The sequence below is a fragment of the Panthera pardus genome, unplaced genomic scaffold (genome assembly GCF_024362965.1).
Source record: "Panthera pardus isolate Hobbes unplaced genomic scaffold, ASM2436296v1 HiC_scaffold_20, whole genome shotgun sequence".
NCBI classification, from domain to species: Eukaryota; Metazoa; Chordata; class Mammalia; order Carnivora; family Felidae; genus Panthera; species Panthera pardus.
In genome coordinates, this window is record NW_026526766.1 from 44,724,213 (window position 1) to 44,750,840 (window position 26,628).

Genomic DNA, 26,628 nt, shown 5'->3' on the forward strand with positions numbered 1-26,628 from the left:
ACTTGCCAGGAATTCAGCTCCTTGAAGAAAGATCCTGTGGGCTAAAATTCTTTTAAATCCAACACCGGGCCCATCAATGTGCCAGGCACACTAACTGGCGGTCAAGATGCCTATAAGAGCAGCTTACACTTTATAACAAACCTTTTCCACTGTACCCTTAAGTGCTTGAAGATACACATGGTTAAAGATCTGTCGACTTTCTTTTTTCTTAAAGTTTAATTTATTTTGGGAGAGGGGGAGGAGGGAAGAGAGAGAAAGAGAGAGAGGGAGACTAATCTGAGAGAGAGAGAGAGAGAGAGAGAGAGGAGAGGGAGAGAGAGAAAGAGAATCCTAAGCAGGCTCCACACTTCAGCTCAGAGCCCTATGTGGGGCTCAAACTCGTGAGCTACAAGATCATGACCTGAGCCAAAACCAAGAGTTGGACACTTAACCAACTGAGCCACCCAGGTGCCCCAAGATCTGTTGATTTTCTAAACCAACAAAGGAAGAAAACAAGAAAACAAGAAACAAACAAAAAAACAAGGGGCTGAATATCTACTATGTTGCCACACACCATGGCTGGACATTCTCAGTGAGGAAAATACAGTCTCACCCATTTCACAGATGATAAACTGAAAAAAATTTTTTTTTTTTACCATAGAAAAATAATTATACATTGTGACGTTTAGGACATACCTTTAAGATCTAGATTAAAGGAATCATAGGTATCTCTCAGTACAACACAACATATCATTCGCGAGTTTACCATGATTTTCTGTGGATTTTATTTTTTCAATTTACATCCACGTTAGTTAGCATATAGTGCAACAATGATTGCAGGAGTAGATTCCTTAATGCCCCTTACCCGTTTAGCCCATTCCCCCTCCCACAACCCCCTCCAGCAACCCTCTGTTTGTTCTCGGTATGTAAGAGTCTCTTATGGATAAACTGAGATTCTGAGAGATGTAATAACTTTCTTCAGCTAGAAGACGACAAAAAAGAGGGTCTCTACTTAAATCTGCCTCATTTCAAAGCTTTTCCAACTGTATCACACTCCCTCCCAACATGAAAGCCAGGAAGTGAGTTAGTGGAACAAGGACTTTCAGCTTATATGACAAATACACTATCATTACTTAGCCCACACCCAGAAGAAAAACCTCAACCACTTTCAATCAAAAGTAATGGATATTAAACCCTTCAGCACGGTAGGACTGAACTCTAGCTACTAAGAAAGTGATCAATAAAGAAACAAATAATCTATTATGATCATAAATAAAAAAAAAAATCCTGACATCCTAATGAGCATTTTTGAAAATCACTAAAGAAGGATTCATCTGTTCATTTATAAAAAAAAAAAAAAAAAAAAAAAAACAAACAAGCAGAAACATCTCATTGGAATTTCAGAGATGCTTCTCTAGTAGGCACATTTGGTCTTCTTGCTTTCAAAATTCAAGGAACAAATAGATTATTACATCATGTCTTACCCTCAAAAGTTTATTGCTCACTGTCCCTCTACCTCTCCCACCAACCAAAATATAAAATAAGATCTCAAAATAAAGGCAATCTCCTCTCAGAAGCTCTCCTGCCCCTACCTTCTTCTTCTTACTTAAAGCCTGACAGGGGCTAGGCCCTAAACAAAATCTACAATTTCCCTAGCAAGCTCTTCTTATTTAGAGGAAACTACCTTTAGCATCTGAAATAGCTCTGTAATTCCTATATTTTCACAAAATAATGCTTAATTACAAATATGTCCTTCCACAGAAGTTTTTCTTCTTTTTTTTTTTTTTTTTAAGTAAGAATATCCTTAATATTAGGGACTTACTCAACAGAAAGAACACAGGGTACATTTTTTTTTTTTGCAAACTAGTTAGAAACAAGTTGTAACAGTACAAAAAAAAAAAGGTTGTCCTGTAGTTATTGATTTATACTTTTTCAAGTAGAAAAAAATCTGCAATTTTTTAAGATTCTTCTAGAAAAAGCCAAATTTTTGGAATCGTTTTCCTTCTAAATGTTAGAAGCATTTTTCCAAGATGCTACCCCGCCTCTAAAAATAACCTTTCTGATATCTTGAAAAGCCAAGTTCAACTTTTAATGGTGCTGTGTACTTTTGGTTTAAAAGAAAAGGAGGAGAAAGAACCATAGCCAAAACAGTAAGCCTTATTCCACTCATGCCTCAAGCTGTAATGATTTCACACAGTAACATAAGAATACAGGATTAAGTTTTTCCTTTGAAGATAGAACTTTTACATCTATGTAATACAAGTATTTTTTTTCTTTTATTTTAAATTTTTTTTAATGTTTATTTTTGACAGAGAGAGAGAGAGAGACAGAGCATGAGTGGGGGATGGGGCAGAGAGAGAGACAGAATCTGAAGCAGGCTCCTGGCTCGGAGCTGTCAGCACAGAGCCTGACACAGGGCTCAAACTTACAAACTGCGTGATCATGACCTGAGCCGAAGTCGGATGCTCAATCGACTGAGCCACCCAGGGCCCCCTTCTTTTTTTTTTTTAATTTAAGAGAGAGAGAGCACATGAGTAGGGCAGGGGCAAAGGGGGAGGGAGGGAGAGAAACAGAGAGAGAGAGAGAGAGAGAGAGAGAGAGAGAATCCCAAGCAGGCTCCATACTCAACACACAGAGCCCAGCGTGGGGCTCAATCCCATGACCCTGGGATAATGACCTGAGCAGAAATCAAGAGTTCAGACACTCAACCGACTGAGCCATCCAGCGACCCCATGTAATGGGGTCAGCACCCCCTCCTGACCTTAAAACCCAGGCAAAAAAAAAAAAAAAAAAGTTTATCTAAAGAGACACAGTCATGACCAAGATTTCTAACAGACATCAAAACAAAGGCAACAAAAGCAAAAAATAAACAAGTGGCATCGTATCAAAATTGACAAAATTCTGCACAGCAAAGGAAATGAGCAACAAAATGAAAAGGTAACCTATGAGGAAAATGTCTGCAAATCATATAAGGGTTTAATACCCAAAATATATAAAGAATTCATACACCTTAATCTAGGCAGCAACTACAAACAATCCGATTTTAAAGTGCTGCCTGAGAAGACACACAGTGGCCAGCAGGTACATAAAAAGGTGCTACTTCACTCATCATCATCAGGGAAATGCAAATCAAAATCACAACGAGACATCACCTCACACCTGGCAGGATGGCTATCATCCAAGAGAAAGGAAATGGTAAGTATAGTGGCAAGGATATGGGAGAACATGGAATCCCGAATGCACTGTTTGGTGGGGGACCGGACACTGATGCAGCCACTATAGAAAAAACAATACAGAGGTTCCTCAAAAAGTTAAAACTAGAACTACCACAGGATCTGGCAATCCCAATTGTGTGTGTGTGTGTGTGTGTGTGTGTGTGTGTGTGTGTGTGTATACAAAGGAAATGGAAACAGGATACTGAAAAGACATCTGTACTTCTGTGTCCATTGCAGCATTATTTACAACAGCCAAGATCTGGAAATAATGTGATATGGATAAAATAACAGAATATTATTCAGCCTGCGAGAAAGAAGGACATCTTGCCCTTTGTGACAACGTGGTGGAAACGAAAGCATTAAGCTAAGTGAAAGTCAGAGAAAGACAAATACTACATGATATCACTTTTACGTGGAATCTAAAAAAGCTGAGCTCCTAAAAACAGAGACTAGATTGGTAGCTACCGGGGGATGCAGGGTGGGGGAAAGGGTGGGGATGTTGGTCAAACAGTACAAATGTCCAGTTATAAGATGAGTAAGTTCTGGGGATCTAACAGAAAAGCAGGGCAATTATAAGTAATGCTACTGAATTACTATTCAAAGTTGCTAAGAAACGCAGATCTTAAATGTTCTCCCCAAAAAAAGAAATGGTAATTATGTGAAGTGATGGTGATGTATGGTGGGAGTCCATTCTGCAATATACAAGTGTGTCAAATCAATACAATGTATACCTTAAACTTATACAATGTTATATATTATGTCAATTGTTCCAGTAAAGCTCAAAAAAAAAAAAAAAGATTTCTTAATTATTATTTAAAAACTTTTTTTTTCACATTTATTCATTTTTAAGAGACAGAGACAGAGCGCAAGCAGGGTAGGAACAGAGAGAAGGAGACACAGAATCCGAAGCAGCTCCAGGCTCTGAACTGTTAGCACAGAGCCCGACGTGGGGCTCGAACCCACGAACCTTGAGATCATGACCTGAGCTGAAGTCAGAGGCTTAACCGAGTGAGCACCCAGGTGCCCCTTAAAAAATATACTTCTAATAAAATCAAAATGGCTCATAAGTTAGTAACACCATTATCGGCTGTATTAATAAACTAACACAATGATAAATGTTTACACATCAGGTAAAAACAATACAAGGTAGCCAAAAATCTAGGTAAGCCAAAAAATGTTTATTAGTCGATAGATTCTCACATTTCTATAGAAGACTAATATTCCCCTATTCAATGGATTTTTTAAAATCAAATCTATGGGATTACCATTACTTCAACAATTTTTTTAATTTTAATTTTACCACAAAATTTACTGGCATCAGTCCCTTAAAGAATTTATGTGAAGTAACTGGTGTGCCTGAATGTTTCACATTTCAACTTATTTTAGAGGTGTCAAGACACCCTCTAAGTTTAATAGGAAAAAATCTGCAGGCTTCAAACAGCACTTAAAAAGAAACACAAAGAAGGAAAGTTAGAAGTTGAGGAGGATAATTCTGCGATAAAGGCTGACAAGAGTGAGACAGAAATCTACTGGAGACCCTCCTCTCAGGACGCAGGCCTGCGCCCTGCCGCATTATCACTGACCTGTAACCTCTTCCCCAGCTCTCAAGCAACCCTTAAGTACTCTGGGACTAAGCAGGGTTTTTAACAGTTCTTGTGTCATATTTACTTTTTCCTACAACTCTTACCAGAAGCCTGCTATATTCAAGTTCCAGAATCTACAGGCTGCAATTACCCACCTAACTACAGAGCCGAGAGGAATAATCAGAAGCATAGAATGCCACCATCATAGAAAGAAAATGAGAATCAGGATTTAAAATAAACCAGTTCATTCTTTTGATTGAAGTACCATTGGCATACGATATTGTATTAGTTTCAAGTGTGCAACAGAGTGATTCGACAACTATACACATTCTGAAATGCTCACCATACATGTAGCCACCACCATCTGTCACCATACAAACTTATTACAATCTTACTGACTATATTCCCTATGCTATACTTTTCATACTCGTGACTTATTTTATAACTAGAAGTTTGTACCTCTTAATCCCCTTCACATTGTTCACCAACCCTCTCCTCTCCACCCCTCTGGCAACCACCAGTTTGTTCTCTGTATTTACAAGTCTGTTTTCTGGGTTTTTTGTTTGTTTTATTTGGTTTTGTTTGTTTGGCTTGTTTTTAGATTCCACATAGTAGTAAAATCATGATATTTGTCTTTCTCTGACTTACTTTACTTAACAGAATATCCACCCTCTAGGGGCACCTGGGTGGCTCAGCTGAGCATCTGATTCTTGGTTTCGGCTCAGGTTACGATCGCAGAGTCATTGGACTAAGCCCTGCATCAGGCTCAATGTGAGCCTGCTTAAGATTTTCTCTCTCCCCGTCTCCCCTGCTTACACACACACACACACACACACACACACACTCTCTCTCTCTCTCTCTCTCTCTCTCTCTCTCAAATAATAATAAAAAAATTGAAAGAATATCCACCCTCTAGGTCCATCCACACTGTCATGAATGGCAAGATTTCATTCATTTTTTATTTCTGAGCAATATCCCATTATACATATATGCCACATCTTCTTTATCCGTTAATCTATCAATGGACACACAGGTTGCTTCTATACCTTAGCTATTGTAAATAATGCTGCAATAAACATAAAGGTGCATATATCTTTTCCAACTAGTGTTTTCATTTTCTTTGGGTAAATACCCAAGAAGGGACCAGTTCCATTTTTAAGGGCATAGCCACAGGTAAATAGCATCAACACTGTGTTCTTGGTAACTACAAAAAGAATAAAATAGGTTTTTTTTAAAAAAAAAAAACACTTCCTTAATAAATGTATAACAAATATCTAACTTTAAAATGAGTTGTATTACCAAAGGCTATTTCTTCATGCAGATGTATTTCCCCATAAAATACTGTATGTGGTGGTTCATTTTCTAAAGCTGGCCTAACACCTATTTAACCCATAATCTACTGACATGGTACAATGCTGAATGAAGTGTGTAAAGGTACTTACAATGCTTCAAATGCATATTAGTATTTCAGCTGAAAGGACAGGAGCTTGCAAAACTGGGCTCCCAAAACATGAACCTCGAGAGTTCCATGTAACCCCAAATGTTCACACAAGGGCATACATGGGTGATTCTCTTATGAGAGGGTCCATAACTTCTCAAAGTGGTTGTTGATAAGCCCACAAAAAGGGGTTGCAATAAAGGGAAAAAACTGTGTTCTTCCCTGCATAGCCCTCAGGTAGCTTTTATGGTAGAAATGAGGCATTTTGCGCAGTTACGGTCCACACATTTGCACATAATGATAAGTTCATGGATGCAAAACTATCAAACACCTTCCAGAAAAACTAAAGTGAAGTGAAGAAAATTCTAAAAAAGGAACATGTTTCAACACTTCATGGGGTCTGAACTGCCCACATAAGAGGACACAGGAAGTTCATCTGAAGTAAAATGAGGACGGTGATTCCAATGGCACCCACAGTAGAGTAGATTTCCACTGGTAAACAGAGCTTGTCTGTATAGCTGACAGCAGCAAATATTCCGTATGTTTGTGCTACAAGAAACTCCACTTAAAAATATTTCCCCATCCTGGGATGCCTGAGTGGCTCAGTTGGTTAAGTGTCTGACTTTGGCTCAGGTCATGATCTCATGGTTCGTGAGTTCAAGCCTGTGTCAGGCTCTGGGCTAACAGCTCAGAGCCTGGAGCCTGCTTCAGATTCTGTGTCTCCCTCTTTCTCTGCCCTTCCCCTGCTCACACTGTCTCTGTCTCTGTCTCTCTCTCTCTCTCTGTCTCTCTCTCAAAAATAAACAAACATTAAAAAAAAATTAAAGGGGTGCCTGGGTGGCTCAGTCAGTTAAGCATCCAACTTCGGCTCAGGTCATGATCTCACAGTTTGTGAGTTCGAGCCCCACATCAGTCTCTGTGCTGACAGTTCAGAGCCTGAAGCCTGCTTCGGATTCTGTGTCTCTCTCTCTCTCTCTCTGCCCTTCCCCTGCTGGCTGTCTCTCTCTCTAAAAATAAAAACATTAAAAAAAATTTTTTTTAATTAAAAAAAAAAATCTTTCCCCATCCTAACCAAATCACACTGACAAAATATTTATCACACCTTGGCTATCATTATCTTAAAAAAAAAGAAAAAAAAAAAAAAGAAATCCACCTTTTATCTCCATATAACGCAAACAAAGTAAAAGGTGTATTTAAACGACGTAAACATGTAATGTGAATGAGTATACCTTTTCTATTATTTTTTATCAAGAAAATCTGGATAATAACCTATTTAATTTTAAACATGACTTCCAACTTTACCTAAAAGCTTCTATAAACTGATATAACAAAGTTCACACATTGTGCTTTTAATTGAGCAGGGTTTATTGTTTTTGGCTTTTTGTTAAAATAGATTTCAACTGCGTGGACTATAAAGCTATTCTAACCAACAGTGCAATTTCAGATTCATACCTAGTTAAAAGATTATTGTTTGCGTACCTCTTTATCCCAAACCATGAGTCCATAGCTAGGTCATTAAGGTACTTCCTCTCTTTTACCACTCTCACATTATTATACTTAACACACTAGCATCTATTTTTTGATGCAAAGGTTTTTCACAAGACAGTGCCACTTACCCCGCCTGCCTTCAGCAACTTTCTTCTAAACTCCTCTGTGGGGTTGTTGAAAGTTAGCTTTTCACAGCGGAGGTGATTCACTGGTGGATGGCCTTCAAGATGCAGGAATAAGTCATAATCAAAGCGGACTTTCTTAGGTTCTTCCTAGAGATTAAAAAAAATTAAGAAAAGAGTTATTCATATACAAATTTTTTTAAGTTTATTTCTGAAAGACAAAGACAGAGACAGCAAGAGACAAAAGGAGGGAGGGAGGGAGGGAAAGGGAGAGAGAAAGGAAGAGGGGAAGGGAGTAAGGGAGGGAGGGAGAGGGAGAGGGAGAGGGAGAGGGAGAGGGAGAGGGAGAGGGAGAGGGAGAGGGAGAGGGAGAGGGAGGGAGGGAGGGAGAGAGAGAGAGAGAGAGAGAGAGAATCTTAAGCAGGTTCCGTGTTATCAGAGCAGAGCCCATCGCGGGGCCTGAACTCATGACTCATGAGATCATGACCTGAGCAGAAATCAAGAGTCTGATGCTTAACCGACTGAGCCACTCAGGCATCCCATATCTACAGATTTTAAAAGTAAAGTTTTATTCTTCACAGATACCCAACAGCTATAGTGTCAAAGTGCTGGCGAAAGAAAATTATCAAAGAATTATCTACAGAGCAAAATGGAAATACCTGATGAATCACTTTCTGGCTTTCTAAGAGAATAAACTCACCACTTTTCTTGCAATATCTCAAGTGGTATAACACCACCAACACAGCCACCCACGTAGAAACCTAAGATAACCCTGAAGCCACTTCTTCCCCTTCCCACTCTACCCACCTCCACCATCACCAACAACTGAACTGCCATTTTCTCTCCTAAATATTTCCTGAACAAGCCCTCTAACCCATACTCTTACTCATTGCCCAAACTACAATATGCTCCTTTCTCTTGTAAGTCTTCCTCCTTCCGGATGGATTCCTCTTCAATTCCTCCTTCATTGAGGCCTCAAAATTACCCTTAGGAGCCAAAAACCTAGCGATTTTTACAGCTTGATGAAAATTTCAAAAGCTTCCTTCCAGTCGCCATTAGGATAAAAATCAAAAGCTCACTTGAAGGCCTCATAGGGGCTTTCAGAACCCGGTTCTTGGCTCCTTATCCCACCACTGTCAAGGAACACATGGCTATTGGTTGTTCCAGTATTTACTACGCTCTAGGCTAATCCTGGGTTTCACCCTTGCTTTACATGACTACCTTCATTGCCCTCCTCCATTCCTCCACCCTCATGTCACCTAAGTAACTTCTCGTCCTTCTCCTTTCAGGTATCACTTTGGGGAAACCTTCCTAGAAACTCCACTCCCAACTTCCCACTGCCTCTCCTCTGTTCTGTATCTCTCTCTCACCCTTGCACATCTTAAGTCGATCATCCTATTATCTCCCTTTATCCTGTGAAATCATAAGTTCTTGAAAGGGGGAACAATAGTTGAATCGTCACTGCACACCGCCCGACAACTCATTTAGCACCTGTGCACAGCAGAAATGCCATAAACAGCCCTGAAATGAACTAGGAACACAAAATAAGCATCATCTCCAAAAGAACAGAATCATTAGAATTTCACGATACCCGAGTTCTGCTCTCAAGGCATTACTTTAGTTAGCTAAACATTTAAACCTCTCTCCACACCGATTCTCAAACATCCCAGGTGAAATGAAGACTGAGGATAGTAACAATAACTAACATCAACATTAACAGTTATCTCATTCAATTCTTATAGCTCTCCTCAAGGTCAGTTCTGAGTCCTGCTTTGCAAATGAGGAAATTAAGGCACTTAGAATTTGTTGTATTACTTTACATAAAAACTCCTTTTGTGTCACAAATACAAACCATCTTTGTGACATGTTGTAATTGTTTTCATTAGTCATTAGCCTTGCCATTTTATTTTTAATGGCTGTGAGAAGTAATTCGCAAACCATAAAACCCACCCTTTTTGCAAGTATACAACTTAGTGTGGTGTTTAGAGTATTCACAGAATTATGAAACCATCACCATCGTCTAATTTCAGAACATTTTCATCATTCCAGAAAGAAAACTCAAACACATTAGTAGTCATTTCCAATTCCCCCAGATCCTGCATTCCCTTATACCACTAATAATCTATTTCTGTTTCTCTAGAATTGCCTATTCTGTGGAGCTGGCATTTCATACAAACACAAAAAATACCCACACACAGCATGTCATCTTTTATGACAGTCTTCTTTAATGTGACATGATGTTTTTAGGGTTCATACATGTTGTAATGCGTCAGTTATTTAGTTCCTCTTTATGGCTGAATAATATTCCAATGAATGGGTATACCAGTTTTTTTTCATCCACTCATTGGTGGATTGATATGTGTATTTTTTATGTTTTTTAGCTACCATAAACAATGTTGGTATTAACATTTGTGTACAAGTTTTTATCTAAACATATGTTTTCATTTCTCTTGAATATACACCTCTGGGGAGAATTTCTGGGTCATATGGTACCTCCATGTTTAACACTTTTACAAACTGCCTTGCTTTATATATATATACACACACACATATATATGTATATATATACATATATATATATATGTGTGTGTGTATATATATATATATGTATATATATACGTGTGTGTGTGTGTGTGTATATATATGTTTAGTATATGACATATTAAACTTTTACATAGTCAAATAAAGCAATGTTTTTCTTTAAAAAAAAAAAAAAACTTCTGGAACATCTGGGTGGCTCAGTGGGTTAAGCCTCTAAATCAGCTCAGATCATGATCTCGCAGTTTGTGAGTTCAAGCCCCATGTTGGACTCTGTGCTGACAGCTCAGCCTGGAGCCTGCTTTGGATTCTGTGTCTCCCTGGCTCTCTGCCCTTCCCCCACTTATGCTCGGTCTCTCTCTCAAAAATAAGCAAGCATTAAAAAATTTAAAAAGAAAGGACTTTTTATATATGTAATGTGATGAAACAAAGTGATGTGAAACTGGTTCTTTTAACTCGAAAGTCTTAGTTCCTGAAACTGTCAAAACGTAGGCATTACCTGCTACAAATTTATGGTTTCTACCTCCTCATCCAAACTTCTCCAAATCAGTCTCCACTCATTCACTCACTATCTCTACACTTCTTTTGTTTTAATGTTTATTGATTTAGTTGAGACAGACAGACAGAGAGATAGAGGAAGGGCAGAGAGAGGGAGACAGAATCCCAAATAGGATCCACACTCAGCATGAAGCCTGATGCGGGGCTCGATCTCCCAACCGTGAGATCGTGACCTGAGCTGAAATCAAGAGTCAGATGCTTCACTGACTGAGCCGCCCAGGCGCCCCTGCCTCTTCTCTTCTACCTCCAAGCGGCATGAAACTTGCTCCTTTCCTCTTTCATCAGAATACCCCTCCTTCCTGGTTTTCTTCATGCTTACTGGCATTCCTTCTCAGTCTTCTTCACCGGCCTCCCTTTCTTCACTGACCCTTAAACATCCTTTAACTTTGGGCAAAGTCCCCAAGGAGCCGACGCCCATTCACAGGGTGTCACTTCTACCTCTATGACAATGACTCCCCTATCTGTACCTCCAGCCCAGTTCCCACTTGACTGCCATTTACGGGGGCTCCACACCACATCTGCCCACATCTCCACCAAGCTGACCCACAGCAACTTCAAAGTCACGGTTTGTCTTAAACTGGAGTTCTATTCATCTGTCCTTTCTCCCATACTCTATATTTTGGCAAACAGAAATCCTCATCTCTTGCCAAAGTTAAAATACAGAAAAACCATCCCCAGCTCTTCCTTCTCCCTTGCTCAGCACACTCAAATAGTCCCCAAGTTCTACTCCATATTCTCCCTTAGGAACTCTCAAATCCAACCCTTTTGTCCAGTTCCCATACCCTCGCCTTAGTTAGACCTTCGTCATTCCTCACCGGGTCACCTCCTTGTTTTTCAACTCACCCCATTTTACCTCCTACAGTGGCAAGACAGTGATCTTCCCAAAACAAAAAGTAGATTACATCTTTTCATTGATATAAATGCCTTTAATGACTCATCATCTCCCACAGGATAAAATCCCTCTTCCTTGGAATAACCATCTCAGTCCTCTAATACCTTTCCTGCATTTCCTTTGTTCTCTTATGACACCCAGTGTTTCCATAATTTCGGAGCACTTGTGGTTCCCAGTACTCTACATTACCTCATTCGTTTTGCCTTTCACGTCTAGTGCTCCCCACACTTATACAGTTTTCTCTCCCAGCACCTCTCCCTTCCCTTGCTTGCTTATTAATGCGCTCATTATTCAAAACCCAGATAAAGCATGAAATCCACTGGAAAGCCTTCCTAATACTTCCAATCCAATCTGTATTAGATATCCCTCTTATAGCATTCCTTTATTAATGTAATTATCACATTGAATTATGGTCATTTTTCTACTTACCTGCCTTTCCTCTCCATTGTAAAACAGTCAACACAACCTTAGAATTTAATTAAAAACATAAGAAGGGCTGTTTTCTGCCTTATAATTGGGACTGTAAATTTGTAAAGCCTTCTGGGAAGACAATTTGGCAACAGCTATCAACATGCTAACCCAGTAATTCTACTTCTAAGAATCTCTTCCCACAGAAATATCCAAATATGTGCACAAAGATACATATATTATAAAATGTTCACAGTAGCACTGTATGTAATGGCAAAAAAAAAAAAATTGAAATGATCTTTCAGTGAGTATATCATATCATTGAATACCATTCAGATGTTTAAAAATACAGATTTAGGGGCACCTGGGTGGCTCAGTCGGTTAAGCGTCCGACTTCGGCTCAAATCATGGTCTCACGGCTCGTGGGTTCAAGCCCCGCGTGGGGACTCTGTGCTGACAGCTTGGAGCCTGGAGCCTGCTTCCGATTCTGTGTCTCCCTCTGTCTCTCTGCCCCTCCCCCACTCATGCTCTGTCTCTCTTCTTCAAAAATAAATAAATATTTAAAAAACATTTTTAAGACAGATTAAGAAAGGCATAGTGCCAAGTAGATTAAAGGTAAGTCATAGAAAATATTTAAGTATGATATATTATGCCCCTGCCTATCTCTACTTGACATAGATTTTATCTGTGCATCTTTATGGGGGTGGGGGGCAGATCAGGAAAGACAACACCAAATAGCTAACAATGATTAAAAGGACTCAAAGAGTATACTTCTACATACTTTTCAGTATCACTTCATAGTCCACAACACTTTTATACCAGAAAGAAAGAAAGAAAGAAAGAAAGAAAGAAAGAAAGAAAGAAAGAAAGACCACTTTTCAATAAAACTAAGGGTAATGACCACAGAAAGTGACTACCTTTCTATGAATCCTGAGTGCAATTTTCTTTTAAAGATTTTTCTTTTTTCTCTTGAGGAAGGAGAAAGTACTCACAAACTTGTGCTCTAGCCAACGGATCTCTTTCTTAGAGGGCAGACTTCATTATTATGTCCATCTATGCTCCTCAGGAAAGAGTCTTCTCAAATTTCAAACAAGAAAGCATGCATTTATTCTACACATAAAGCTACTACACTTCCTCTAAGAGGTGGAAATCTGGTTTTGGCAAGATCAGACTGTCCCTCTTGTTCTGCCTCGGTCCTTGACATTTCCTCAGGTACCTTCTCTGAGGACGGAATGAAAGAGAGAAGCAGGGAGTCCTTTCATCCTAAAATGCTAGAGTCAATTATGTTTTATCAGTGTGCCTATTGGTTTCAAGTTTCTGCAACACTCGTAATTCTCATAGAGAAGCTTGTTTTGTTGAACACAAATACAAACTAAGACAGAATACACATACATGAACCCAAAAGAAGTAGTGACAGACACTTCACCCCCACCCCCTTTTGGGGTAATGACTCTGACTTTGCAACTAAATGTAGAGCAGAAATGAAAAGAGGCTTATTGGAAGCAGGGAAAGCAAACGATGAAGACAGAATGGAGGACAGGATGATCTCATCCTCAATCTGCAGCAGTAGGACTCTCCCAAGATCACTTGGAGCTTGCTTTCACCTCCTCTGAAAGCTGAACAATACTTTTCATAAACCATTATTGTAATGAGTGTTCATTCTTAAGACAAAGTCGAATAAACTCCAGGGCTGAATAAAATGATAAAAACTCAGAAGACACAGAATGGCTATTCTGGGGCAAGAGCCTGGACTTACTACATTTTTACCCACAGATCATTTCAGAGGGAAGAGGAACGAGAAATATATCCAGCTCAGAGAATACAGCAAACCTTTGGTTTGTAAAAAACTGCAAGATCAATGAAAAGAGAGGACAAAGCAATAATTTCTTTTTTTAATTAAAAACTTAATAGCATACAGAAAAGAACATTAAATACTACACCCAGGAACCTTCCGCTGAGATTAAACAGATGTTAACACTTTTACTGTGTCTACCTTTTTCTTCAAAGAAATAAAATTTTATAAATATAAGCTGCTCTATCCCTCTTCCCCAATAACCAATGCTATTTAGTTCCTGTGGTATCATTTCAATTCACACTCTTATACTATGTATGTGTATTTCTAGAACATCATTTATTCTCAGCTTCGGTGGCTTATAAAAATATACATGAATGATATCATAACCACATACATAGAATTCTGTGACTTTTAAGTTGTCATCATTTTTGTTTTTGCTTATCCATGTTGCTAAATCAACTGCTATATAGCATTCCACGTGTTTTTTTAATGCTTATTTATTTTTGAGAGACAGAGAGAACGAGTTGGGGAGGGGCAGAGAGAGATTGGGAGACAGAGGATCTGAAACGGCCTCTGAGCTGTCAGCATAGAGCCCAGTGCGGGGCTCAAACTCACGAACTGCAAGATCATGACCTGAGCCAAAGTCAGATGCTTAAACCGCCTGAGCCACTCAGGTGCCTCTAGGAGTTCATGTATTATTAACCCACCATTTATTGATCTACATCTCTACACAGGACCAATTAGGTGTATCCCACTCTTTCAAATTACAAACACTGAAATCTACATGTCTCATTGTGCACCTATAAAAATAGTAATCATTATTAAATACAAAATCTTAACGAAAATCTCAAACTAGAAAATAGAAATCAGCCAGCGTGGATGCTAAACAAAAAATCTACTTCAGTAGTGTTTGGCCCAAGTGTCTATTTCCTAATGGCTCCGTAGGAATTACTGCTTTCCATCTCCATGTGCCTCTTTCTTCCGTCACTTTTTAATCAACTAAAATTCTTCACAAAACAAGTAAACAAGAGGTCTTTCCGCCATAATAAGAACGACTACCCAAAGTGCCGAGAAGACTGAACTTGTGTCTGTGTGTGTGTGTGTGTGTGTGTGTGTGTGTGTGTGTGTGTGTGTGATATGTGCTCACACACATACAATACATGCTGCCTCTTCATCTTTCTTTTGCCCTCTTAAAATCTGGTGTGTAGGCAGATTCCAGTTATTTCTGCAAATAAAGAAATTGGACAGTTCAGGACAGTTCAGAAAATATATTTTTTGTTGAACTGACAGCCTGTAAAAATGACCAGAAAAGGTTAAAAAAAAGAGAGAGACAGAGAGAGAAGATGAAGATACTTCACTGCAGCACTGTTTCCAAATTGAAGTCAGTGAAATGTTAAATTGACTTAAGGTGATGAGAATAGAATGCTATACCCAGTATGATCCTCCCAAGAGACGATAAGAGCCTATCCCCTAGCTTCTTTGGAACAATGTCTTTTCTGGCTTAAAAGCCTAGACTCTTCCTGTGGACAGCCCAATGCCTAGATGAAATAAAACACTGGATGTGAACAGTGTGACAAGAGGGAAGAAAAGCACTGCATGATCTTTATTAATTAAATTTCTAGAGTATTAAAAATGGGGATGGGTGAAGAGACAGCCTCTGGATTCCTTCCCATAAACACAACCACCTTAGGGGCACCTGGGTGGCTCAGTTAGTTAGCAGCCAACTCTTAATTTCAGCTCAGGTGGTGATCTCATGGTTTGTGAGTTCAAGCCCCGCATTGGGCTCTACACTGACAGTGTGGAGCCTGATTGGGATTCTCCCTCTCCCTCTCTCCCTCTCCCCCTCTCTCTCTCCCTCCCCCTCTCTCTCTCCCTCCCCCTCTCTCTCTCCCTCCCCCTCTCTCTCTCCCTCTCCCTCTCTCTCTCCCCCTCTCTCTCTCCCCCTCTCTCTCCCCCTCTCTCTCTCCCCCTCTCTCTCTCCCCCTCTCTCTCGCTGCCCCTCTGCCACATGTGCTGTCCCTCAAAATAAATAAACTCAAAAAAAGAAAAGGAAAAAAAACCCACAACCACTTAAATGGAAAATGAATACATTTAAAAATGGGGGACACCTGGGTATCTCAGTAGGTTAAGCATCAGACTCTTGATTTTGGCTCAGAACATGATCTCACAGCATGGAGCCTGCTTAAGATTTTCATTCTCTCTCTCTCTCTCTCTCTCTCTCTCTCTCTATCTCTCCCTCCCTCCCTCCCTATCCCTATCCCTCTCCCTCTGTCCCCCTGCCCCTCCTCAACACTCAGTCATACTTTCTCTCTCTAAAAAGTTAATACATTTTTAAAATTTAAAAATTTAAAATGAGCAAAAGATTTAAATGGTCATTTCTCCAAAGAAAATAAACAAATGGACAATAAGCATATGAAAAGATGCTCAAAAATTGTTACTCATCAGGCAAGTGCACATCAAAACTGCTTCACATGCACCATAATAACTATAATTTTTAAAATGGAAAATGATAGGGGCACCTGGGTGGCTCAGTTAAGCCTCCGACTTCGGCTCAGGTCATGATCTTGTGGTTTGTGGGTTCAAGCCTTGCATCGCGCTCTGTGCTGACAGCTCAGAGCCTGGAGCCTGCTTCGGATTCTGTGTCTCCCCCTCTCTCTGGCCCTCCCCTGATCACACTCTGTGTCTCTCTGTCTCTCAATAATAAATAAACGTTTAAAAAAAATTAAAATGGAAAATGACAAGTGTTTTCCAGGATGCGGAGAAACGAACCTTCCCACCGTTGCTGGTGGGAATGTAGAATATTATGGTCATTTTGGAAAACAGTTGGAAGTTCTTCATAAAGTTAAACCAAGAGTTACCATATGACCCACCCACTCCATCTAGATATATACCAGGAGATTTGAAAACATATGTCCACAAAAAATCTGTATGTGAATATTCACAGCAGCATTATTCACAGTAGCCGAAGGTGGAAGTAAGTCAAACGTCCATCAAATTACAAATTAATAAACAAAAATGTGGTATATTTATACAATGGGATATTATTCAGTTATTAAAAAAATAATTATTGATACATCCTATAGCTTGGATAAACCCTGAAGATACACTAAGTGAAAGAAGCCAGGCACAAAAGGTCATATATTGTACTATTCCAGAATAGGAAATTGTATAGAAAAAGGAAGTAGATTAATCATGGCCAGGGGATGGGGGTGAGGGGGATGAGGAGTGAGTGCCAGTGAGTACAGAATTTCTTTATGGGGTGATGAAAATACTAAGAAAGTCATAGAATTTGATAGTGGTGATGATTGCACAATCCACTAAAACCAATGAGTGTATACTTTTTAAAAATTAATTTTATGGTATATAAATTATATCTCAATTTTTTAAATAAAACAAAAGAAAGCTAAAAGCTTTTTAAAGGAAATCCAACTTGGGGCGCCTGGGTGGCGCAGTCGGTTGAGCGTCCGACTTCAGCCAGGTCACGATCTCGCGGTCCGTGAGTTCGAGCCCCGCGTCAGGCTCTGGGCTGATGGCTCGGAGCCTGGAGCCTGTTTCCGATTCTGTGTCTCCCTCTCTCTCTGCCCCTCCCCCGTTCATGCTCTGCCTCTCTCTGTCCCAAAAATAAATAAAAAACGTTGAAAAAAAAAAAATTAAAGGAAATCCAACTATAAATGAGGGGAAAAAACAATCAATACATCAATGTAAAGCCACATCACATAAGTGGACATAAATGCATCTCAACAAATTCTGATTTTGATTAAAAAAAAAAAACAAAAAACCATGTGAATATTTCAGTGGGGTTACTGAGAAAGGTAATCATTAGCATTTACTAGGTGCTTACGTATATACCGAAGCATTATTCTAAATGTTCTGTGCAGACATATTGTATCTAATCCTTATGAGATAGATACTCTTATCCTATCCCCATTTTATAATTAAGGAAAGTGAAGCCTACAGAGGTTGAGCAACTTATCCAATTTTATATAGTCTGTATTGTGCTACATATATACTTTTAAATCCAGTAGAATCCATAATACATCAAGTTGATATAGTTGTATACGTATGTCATGTGTGCGTGGCAGCTAAGGATACATGAGAGATTTTTGTTTGCAAGTGTCTAAAATTCTAGAAATACGCAAATGAGAAACAGAGCATTTCACTGAAAAAACATAATGTCTTTTCTGCTTTACAAACATACATTAATCTTTTTTCAAATGGTAATCATCTTCTCTTAAAAAGAAAGTTTAATGAATTTCATATAATCTGGCTTCAGAGAACTGAAATTATCTTTTTTAGCCACTTCCTCTATAATTAAGGGTAACAATAGCCAAAATTCCTAGAAGACAAATTTAACTTTTATTTTAAAATCATCTAGTGATAGGTGTATTTATGAATCAAAATTATTTTAAACATTGTTTGGCTAATGGCGGATCTTCTACTGAAAGATTAATGGGTAAAGATTACATACCTTGTTTTTAAAATAAACCTCAATTGGCAAAATGAAACCAGCATACCCAGATTCTTCTACTTTGTAAGGTGGATCTTTGCACACTGCAACATTAAAAAGAAAAAATAGGTGAGAGGAGAATAAAGACAAAAAGACATTCTTCTTTCTTCTGAAAAAAATAAATAAATAAAAGAAAGAAAAAGAAAGAAAGAAAACCCCACTCTCCTGTCTAGATCATGCCCAATTTTCACAGCCCTTTCCCAAGTCCCCATCTCCCTTTCTGATCTCTATTTCTTTTTCAGAATCTATAATAATTTTCCTAGGTAAAGCAAATATGGTAAGCTATTTGTTCAAATCTTGATGGGGGGCATTTTACCACAGTCAACCGTGATCATTAATGACTTGAGTTCAGGTGTTCTCACCCTGCCCTGAAGCTTTAGGGAGATTGGGGAGAGCTCCTACGATCTAAAGCTTGAAAGTCCCCTGACAAATGTACTGTCTGTGTCAGATCTCTCCTGTAAATCACTCCACCCTCAAACCCCTCACTTTTTGGAGACATCCCGATTTCCATGCCAACAAGTGGCAGGATACCCTCCCTCCTCAGAAAATTCCAAGTCCAGAATCTCCCAATGTTATTCGTGTCCATCATGCCACCCTCTTCGATTTCCCCCAAAAATGAATTAGGCAAGACTATTTTAGGCAAGCTCTTGGGAAATGAGAGACACCCTAAAGAAGGTAACTAGGATTCATACCACTAGAATGTCAATTAAGTAAATCAAAATCAGTCACAAGCCATCTGAAAGTATTCTAGTTGAGGCTGTATTTGATAGTGTCACAAAGAAGTCATCACAGACATGCTGAACATCAAGGCGACGCAGTCCTCTGTGTGGTAACTCAAGTCCCCCGCAGCAGGGCCCCAGCCTACCTTTCCAGCCTTCCTCTTTTGTCACTCATCCGTCCTCCTGTGCTTCCTTCAATTCCCCGCAAATATGCCCAGCATTTCCCAAGTGTGCCCTGTCCTCCTTTCATCCCTTCCCTAACACCTTGATACCACTATTAGGATCCTCTCTTAGTTCAAATCCAAATGTCATCACAAATTCTGTGACCTTTCCAGACCACAAAGTATTATCCTCTCTTCTCCTTTTACCCTCCCAAAGCATGAATTGCTGGAATCACAGGTTGGACACCCCACAGAGTTGTACTACAGTGTATTCTGGAACATCATGTGTAATTTCCCTCCAGTCCTCAAAGACGGAAACATTTACCCCAGGAACATAGAGTGCCAAGTGTCAAGGGCATAGGCACACCTGGGTGCCAATCTGGGATCCAACTCAGACTGACCAGGCTGCCTCTAGAAAGTTACTCCACTTCTCTGAACCTTGGGTTTTCTTCCAAACACTGGGAGGATTAAACAGGATGATGTACATAAAAGACACGGCACAGATCCTGGCACGCGTAAGTTCTCAAAAAGTTACTCAAGTGAGGCAGGTGATCTACTCCATGAGCTAGCCAACTGGCATGGAAACTTTTCAGATGAAAACAGAAAGAAAGCAGCAAGGAGAGACCCCTAGATTCAGATTAGAAGACGCAACTCCATGGCACCCGGACTAAGAATTCTCTAGACAGTTTCCATTTCCTTTCCCTTTAAAAGAGAGAAGACCATCTACCTATCCGTAAGCATGGGTAGGAACACACGTGTAAGGCGTTTTTCTTCTAGGCGATGATGATAATGTACATAAAACTTGGTTAGACCCTCCCCAAGTACAAATATGGTTATGAAGACGTACACTGAAGATAGGACTGGAACACTTGGAAGTCTCCTTCAGCCCACCTCAGGAACATTTCCCCAAACTGACATCAGAAGTAAATCAGGAGTGAGGACTCTCACCTGACCTTACAAGTTTCTCTGATTTTAAAAAAAAAAAAAAAATGCAAATGCAAAACAACTCAGAGTAGCTTCAGTCCTGCATCTACTAACCACCTGCCAACCTGTCATGAATATTCAAATATCCTGAACCCTCGGGAGAGGGTATGCCACCAAAAGCACTGAGCACACCCCCGACCCCAAGGAGAAGACTCGTATTACACCCATAACATTTCCAGACGGCAAAGCAGTCTTTTCAGAACAGCACTTTCAGTGTCCAGGTTGCTTGGGATTAATCATGCCAATGTCATTTGAAGGAAGTTTATTCTGTGGGCTGCCGCACATGTCAGAGAAGTTATAGCTGCTCCTCTATACACCCCTTTGTATAATTCATTTTCTCTATTCTGCATGCAAATTGCTTCTATTATAGGAAACAGCTGTTAGTGAGCCCATCTTCCAGTTGAAAGTTTTAGATTTTTTCCCACCCTCTAAAGGAAATGATCTGTTATGTATTCATATTCTGTAAAAGTCTGGTTTATAAGAAACTATTTACCAACGCATACCTCAATTATTTTTAAATGCAATATTTTCATAAAGAACAATGGACAACGTGTGTAGAGCACCCTGAGTTCTTAATTAGAAGCAAACAAGAGAAACTTTTTATACACACTAAACATGCGAGAAAACCAGCAGCAATACAAATACACAGTGTTCTAATCAGAAGAAAGTCAAACTAGGGGAAGTAGTTCATTAATTTCTTTATTCAAGTCTCTTATAACCTAAAGCATTAACATCAGTTTCTAACCTACTTCTTAACAAGAAACAGGAGGCAAAACTAAGAAACTTTTTAGCCAGTAGGGATAGTAGTACATTAGACATAAAGCAATTATTGTTAAATTAATAGGACCACCTTTGAGACCTTGTTTCACTCAGCAACACTTCTTCATTAAGAATCCCTGTTCTGGGGAGCCGAGGTAGCTCAGTGGTTGAGCGCCCAACTTCAGCATGAGTTCCAGCCCCGCGTTGGGCTCTGTGCTGACAGCTCGGAGCCTGGAGCCTGCTTTGGATTGTGTGTGTGTGTGTGTGTGTGTGTGTGTGTGTGTGTGTGTGTGTGTGTCTGCCCCTCCCCCACTTGCACTGTCTCTCTCTCTCTCTCTCTCTCTCCCCCTCCCTCCCTCTCTCAAAAACAAACTTTGGGGGGGGGGGGAAGAATCCCTGTCCCATAATCACTGGCCACGATGTCACCTTCATAAGATCTAAGTGTCCTAAACCCTGAAACTCATTCTTCATCTCCATTGTTTGAGAATCAGATAATTTTAAGATCTAGGTAATAAAAGATCAAGTTTCAGAAGTTATTAAAGGGGATATTCAGCTTCAGAAAGCCATCAATTTTTTTTAGGTGACGGTAAAATGGGAGGATTAACATTCATTCTTTAAACCATGCAAATTAACTCAGCAGAAATCACTGGAAGCTCTTATTCCTGTCAAAATCCAGCCCAGATGTTAGCTCTTTCAGAATGCCTCCCTTGTTCCACTTCCAAGCCTCTCTTGTTGCACATATCAGGTGGGTGCACTTATCAGACTGGCAGATAACATTCACTCACCTCTCAGACTCCTCCACTGGACTGAGCCCCTTGAGGTCAACAACCTCACTATTACTCGTATCTGTAACTCTGGGCACTAACAGTGAGCCAAGTAAAGGGTGTTCAACGAATGTTTGTTGAACGTTCTGTGTTGCCACAGAAGAGTCTTCTCTTGAAAGCTGAGGGCTCAACATGGAACTGGTTCTAATTCTGATAGTACCAAATTTCAAGAGACTAAGTTAACAAATTGAGCCAGAAGATATTCAGTGTCATTTTGTAACTAACATTGTATCGCCATAAATAGCATGTCTCTGATCTCCTTCCACACTTCCCTGCTCATGTAGTCCAAGGCTCTAATTATGAGACATTTTCAAACTGTTCTCTGTCCAGGGGTGCCTGGGTGGCTCAGTTGGTTAAGTGGCCGACTCTTGCTTTTGGCTCAGTCATGATCTCATGGTTCGTGAGTTCAAGCCCCGTGTCAAGCTCTGCAGTGACAGCAGAGCCTGCTTGGGATTCTCTGTCTCCCTCCGTCTCTCCCTCTCTCTCTCTCTCTCTCCCCCTCTCCTGCTCATGCTTTCTCTCAAAATTAAATAAATAAACATTTAAAAATATTTAAAAAACAAAAGAACCAAAGGAAATGTTCTCTGTCCAAGAAAATGTTCTCTGTCCAAGTAATCACATGTATCATCTACCAACATACAACACTCATGCAGAAGAGAAACAGCCCAAAATGCATGTAAATAATGAGCAATTGGGTTTTTTTCCTAAAACAGCTCCTCAAAAATAGGCACACTACCCATATACACATGTAGTATAACTGACTCTATACAATGACCATCAACTAAGTTGAGCAAAAAATTTACACAAGGAAGAAAAACACATGAAGGGGAAAAAAGGTTTTGGTTAACCTAGAATTAAGTCAAAATCTTACTCACTACCTAAGGTTTTTAATATGCTTCATTTAGGGGAAAAGGGCTTCAAAAGACCTGTGCTTGGTACAGGGAAATAAATGTTTGTTACATGAATAGATTTGTGCTTATATCATAAAGTTCATACACATATACATACTCAATAAATATGTTTAATTCATTATTTAAAAGATCCCATGTTTTTGGCACTGAAAAAGAAAAAGAAAAGAAGACACTCTTACAAATCCATCAGATCCTCAATTAAAGCTTTAAAAACTATCACTAGGCAACAGTTTTTTCCCCTAATCCTTAGGAAAACAGCTGATAGATTCCTCTCCAGTCTGTTGGCTTAGACCCTATGATTTATGCCCATGTGAATACTTTTGTTAAGGACATGGCTCAGTTGGCCATTGATAATTATTGGTTTTACTTTATTTACTGTGCTGAGCCCTTCAGGAAGTAAAAAAACACACCAAACTCTATATATAGACTGGTCATTACCAATGCTTTGTGCCAAATGTCCCTTCTGGTTTGAGCATTTTGGATTCCTTCCCTCCCTGCTCTAGTTCTGCCATTTCAGAGCCTCCAAGAACAGTGAACCAGGGTGCTGCCTGGCAGGTGTCTCTGCCCTGAACTGTCCTGTGTGAGAATTTAGAAGTCCATGGCTAGCATCTAGCAGTCTGAGCACCTCACCGCCACTGAACATGGCCAAGCCTTGACACTTTACACTTGTGACATTTTGAAAAGGACATTTTGAAATCAAGTGTTGAGTCTTGTTTTTGTTTCTATAAGCGCACACACACACACACACACACACACACACACACAGACACGGGAACACACACAAAAAGATCCCGCCATTGCTTCTATTCAGCCCATTTCAAAACAGGTATTTCTAAACAACAAAAAATATTGCCCCCTTTTGGGTCATTTCCTCATTTCCCTGAAAAGGGATTAAAGGTAACATCAGGCAACTTTTGAGTTCCATTGTTAAGGTTTTTACCTTGTGGTGGTGGTGGTTGTTTATAATTCAAAAATTCAACTCTAAAAACCTAATTGCTTTATATGCAATAAAGAACCGTGGCCACGCAAGAGAACAACTGTCCAATTAACTTCCACTAAGTTTTATGAAACAAGCTAGATACCGTTAGCTAACCGGACAGACATGGAACGCTTGTCCATTTCCTCAGGGTTCACCTCTCAAGGACCAACTCAGACACCATCTCCTCTGAAGAACCTTCTGCCAATACTCCAAAACACAAATGGTCATTTCCCTCTTCTGGCTGCAAACTCTTTTCTCACTGATCCTATTAGCAAATCCTACTTACATATACTCCTATCAAGCTCCATTCTCACCCCTATTTCATTCTATGCTTCCCCAAAGCTACAGCTGTGTCTCCAGACACCTCTCATCTCTGAACCCAGCTCATCATTTCTCAAATGGAGTTGAGTCAATGGACATTAACTTTAGTATGAACTTCAAAGGAATAGATGGAGCACGCTTGGCAGTTGAGAAGAAAGGCTGGATGGCAAGCCAAGTATGAGCGAGGGCATTAGGAAAGTTAAACAGCAAAATGGAGCAGTCACTATAAGCAGAAACACAGAAAATGAGGAAGAAAAAACAGATAATATGGATAAAGTTTATACTTGTATAGAGAACCTCATACTGTACACACTCAGAAAGCCCAGCGGGACAAAAAATGGATTACATATATAAAAGAGGGATCATTAATTTTGACATGTTAGAGGAAAGTCCTAGATTTTGAAAAAGAGTTCGAGATTCCAAATTGGCCATGTTGAAAAACCCTTAATGATAAACATAAACATGACTTCCTTTGTGAGTAACTTGCAATCTTTACTTACAGACTGAGAATATTCCTAGCCTCTCTCTCCAGAGGGTAAAAAGGGGGAGGATTTTTTTTTTAACATATGCACATTTTTAGCTTTCAGAGCAGTTACAGATTACAGTTGTTAGCAAATCCCATCTAGCGGAGGTGAGGTCAATCCATTTCACCTTGGGAGAACAAAACCATGATGTTAAAACAAGACCGCCTTCATAATCATTTCTTCAAGGAAGGTCATAACAAATGAGCCAACAAAATACAAACGTGGCCCCAAACTAGACAACATTATGAATTGTTAGGAAATACTAAATACAAATATTCAAGCTTCACCTTTCACTAAAATCGACGGCACTTCTGCTAACTTGCCCCAAGTTGCCTCACGATGACTCAGTATACAACAGTGCTTCAAAAACTGGCCGAGGGGAAATGTATTTCCAGGCGAATGTGATAGGAAATAGCAAAAGTAGATCTTCAGAGGAAGTTCAACCGAGGACAAACTTAATTCCTTCACTGAGAATTATTCAAATGGCAAGAGCTTCAGATTTCTTTCTCAAGGATGAGAAAGTTATTAAACCTTGGGCAAAATATTAAAGTTAAACCTTAGGCGCACTATCTTTCGGAACACCATACTTCAGAAGATGCATCCAGAAAAGCGACATGAGCTACATGGAAAAGGATCCTCTAGAAAAGCAACGAAGAAACCTCTCAATATTTGGCAGAAAATAGCTTCATTTCAGTATGTATTACTGCATCAAAAAGCTGGCCATCAGAGACACAGTTTCCCCTTTACGGCTTTTTATTATTTAACCAAATATATAAAGAGCTATTCAAGAATCCCATTTCCTAAAATAATCACCTCGTGACTTCTGCATGTAACAGAAGTAAACAACCCTGGGACAGCCTCTGGCATCAAAGTCTTACCGAGTTTTACCCCACGTTTTACACTTGGCCCAGCTCTCACTAAGCCTGGTGCTGCTTTTTATTGAAAGGGAAAAAAAGAAACTCAACGTCTTTGTTTGTAAAATTATCTGATTTTCTCATTCACAGTTCATTTTTTCTCAGTAATATTAGCCTAATTAATTCCACCTAACGGGCACTATACAATCATAGGATTACACAGATATGGTAGAATTCTTGCTCTCAGGCAGGTGACACTCTAGCCAGAGACACCGTCCTCGGAGTACAGATGCCGTGCTGGAGACAAGACAGAGTAATGACCACAATGGACATGACCTCTGCATGTATTAAACTTATATCCACTGGCAGGAGGCAGGTTGTTGGGCAAGGAGGAAAGAGAACACGCATGCAAGAAAATACTGAGAAAGTGTTGAGTAACAAGCCCTGTGGTGGAAATCAAGCAGGCTGATGTGAGGGAGAAGGAAAGCTCCTCTTTATTTCAGATTAGTATCCCCTCTCTGACGAGGTGACCTTTAGGTTGCCACCTGAAAGAAGAAAAGGAGCATGTGTTGGATAGGCAGGAAAAACCCGCTATTTATGTTGCTTACCGAGGAAGATGTGAACACAGCTTAAGGAAAGCCTGTCCTTACATTAGTCCCTACGGTTCCTCAGCCCCTTCCCTGGATTTTCTCTCGGAGGAGAAGACACTTCCTCCTTCCTGAACTCCTGAAGGCCTACTTGGACTTCTCTTCTATCCTGAATTCACCATTTAACACCCTCATAGGTTTGGCTATTACGATTTCACAACCTCATTTCTCAAATCTTAAAATTCTCCCAATGCTGCCAACTCCCAAGAAAACAACACGTCTGCTTGTAAAATCTCCATTGTGATTCTTCATTTTGAAGGTTTCATAGGTTCCCCATTTCAAAGGTTCCCCATTCTTGGGATTTGTATAACCTAATCTTAAATGATCTACATATTTTCTTAAGTCTGTTCCTTGAAACCTCAGAGTTCTTAAACACAGTACAGAAGGAACTGTCTGGACTAAGGAACACCAACCATAAAAAG

At 39.7% G+C, this 26,628-nt stretch overlaps 1 protein-coding gene across 2 annotated transcripts in view; it reads right to left on the reverse strand.

Moving 5' to 3' along the window:
* The window catches only part of MLLT3 (MLLT3 super elongation complex subunit), a 285,447-nt gene that overhangs the window by 111,441 nt on the left and 147,378 nt on the right, over window positions 1–26,628 (reverse strand). For both annotated transcript variants that reach the window (XM_019415385.2, XM_019415386.2), the window contains exons 3-4: window positions 18,485–18,567; window positions 7,832–7,975 (exon numbers count right to left, since the gene is read on the reverse strand). In XM_019415385.2, the coding sequence (XP_019270930.1) occupies window positions 7,832–7,975; window positions 18,485–18,567 (227 nt within the window). The remainder of the gene's footprint in view (window positions 1–7,831; window positions 7,976–18,484; window positions 18,568–26,628) is intronic.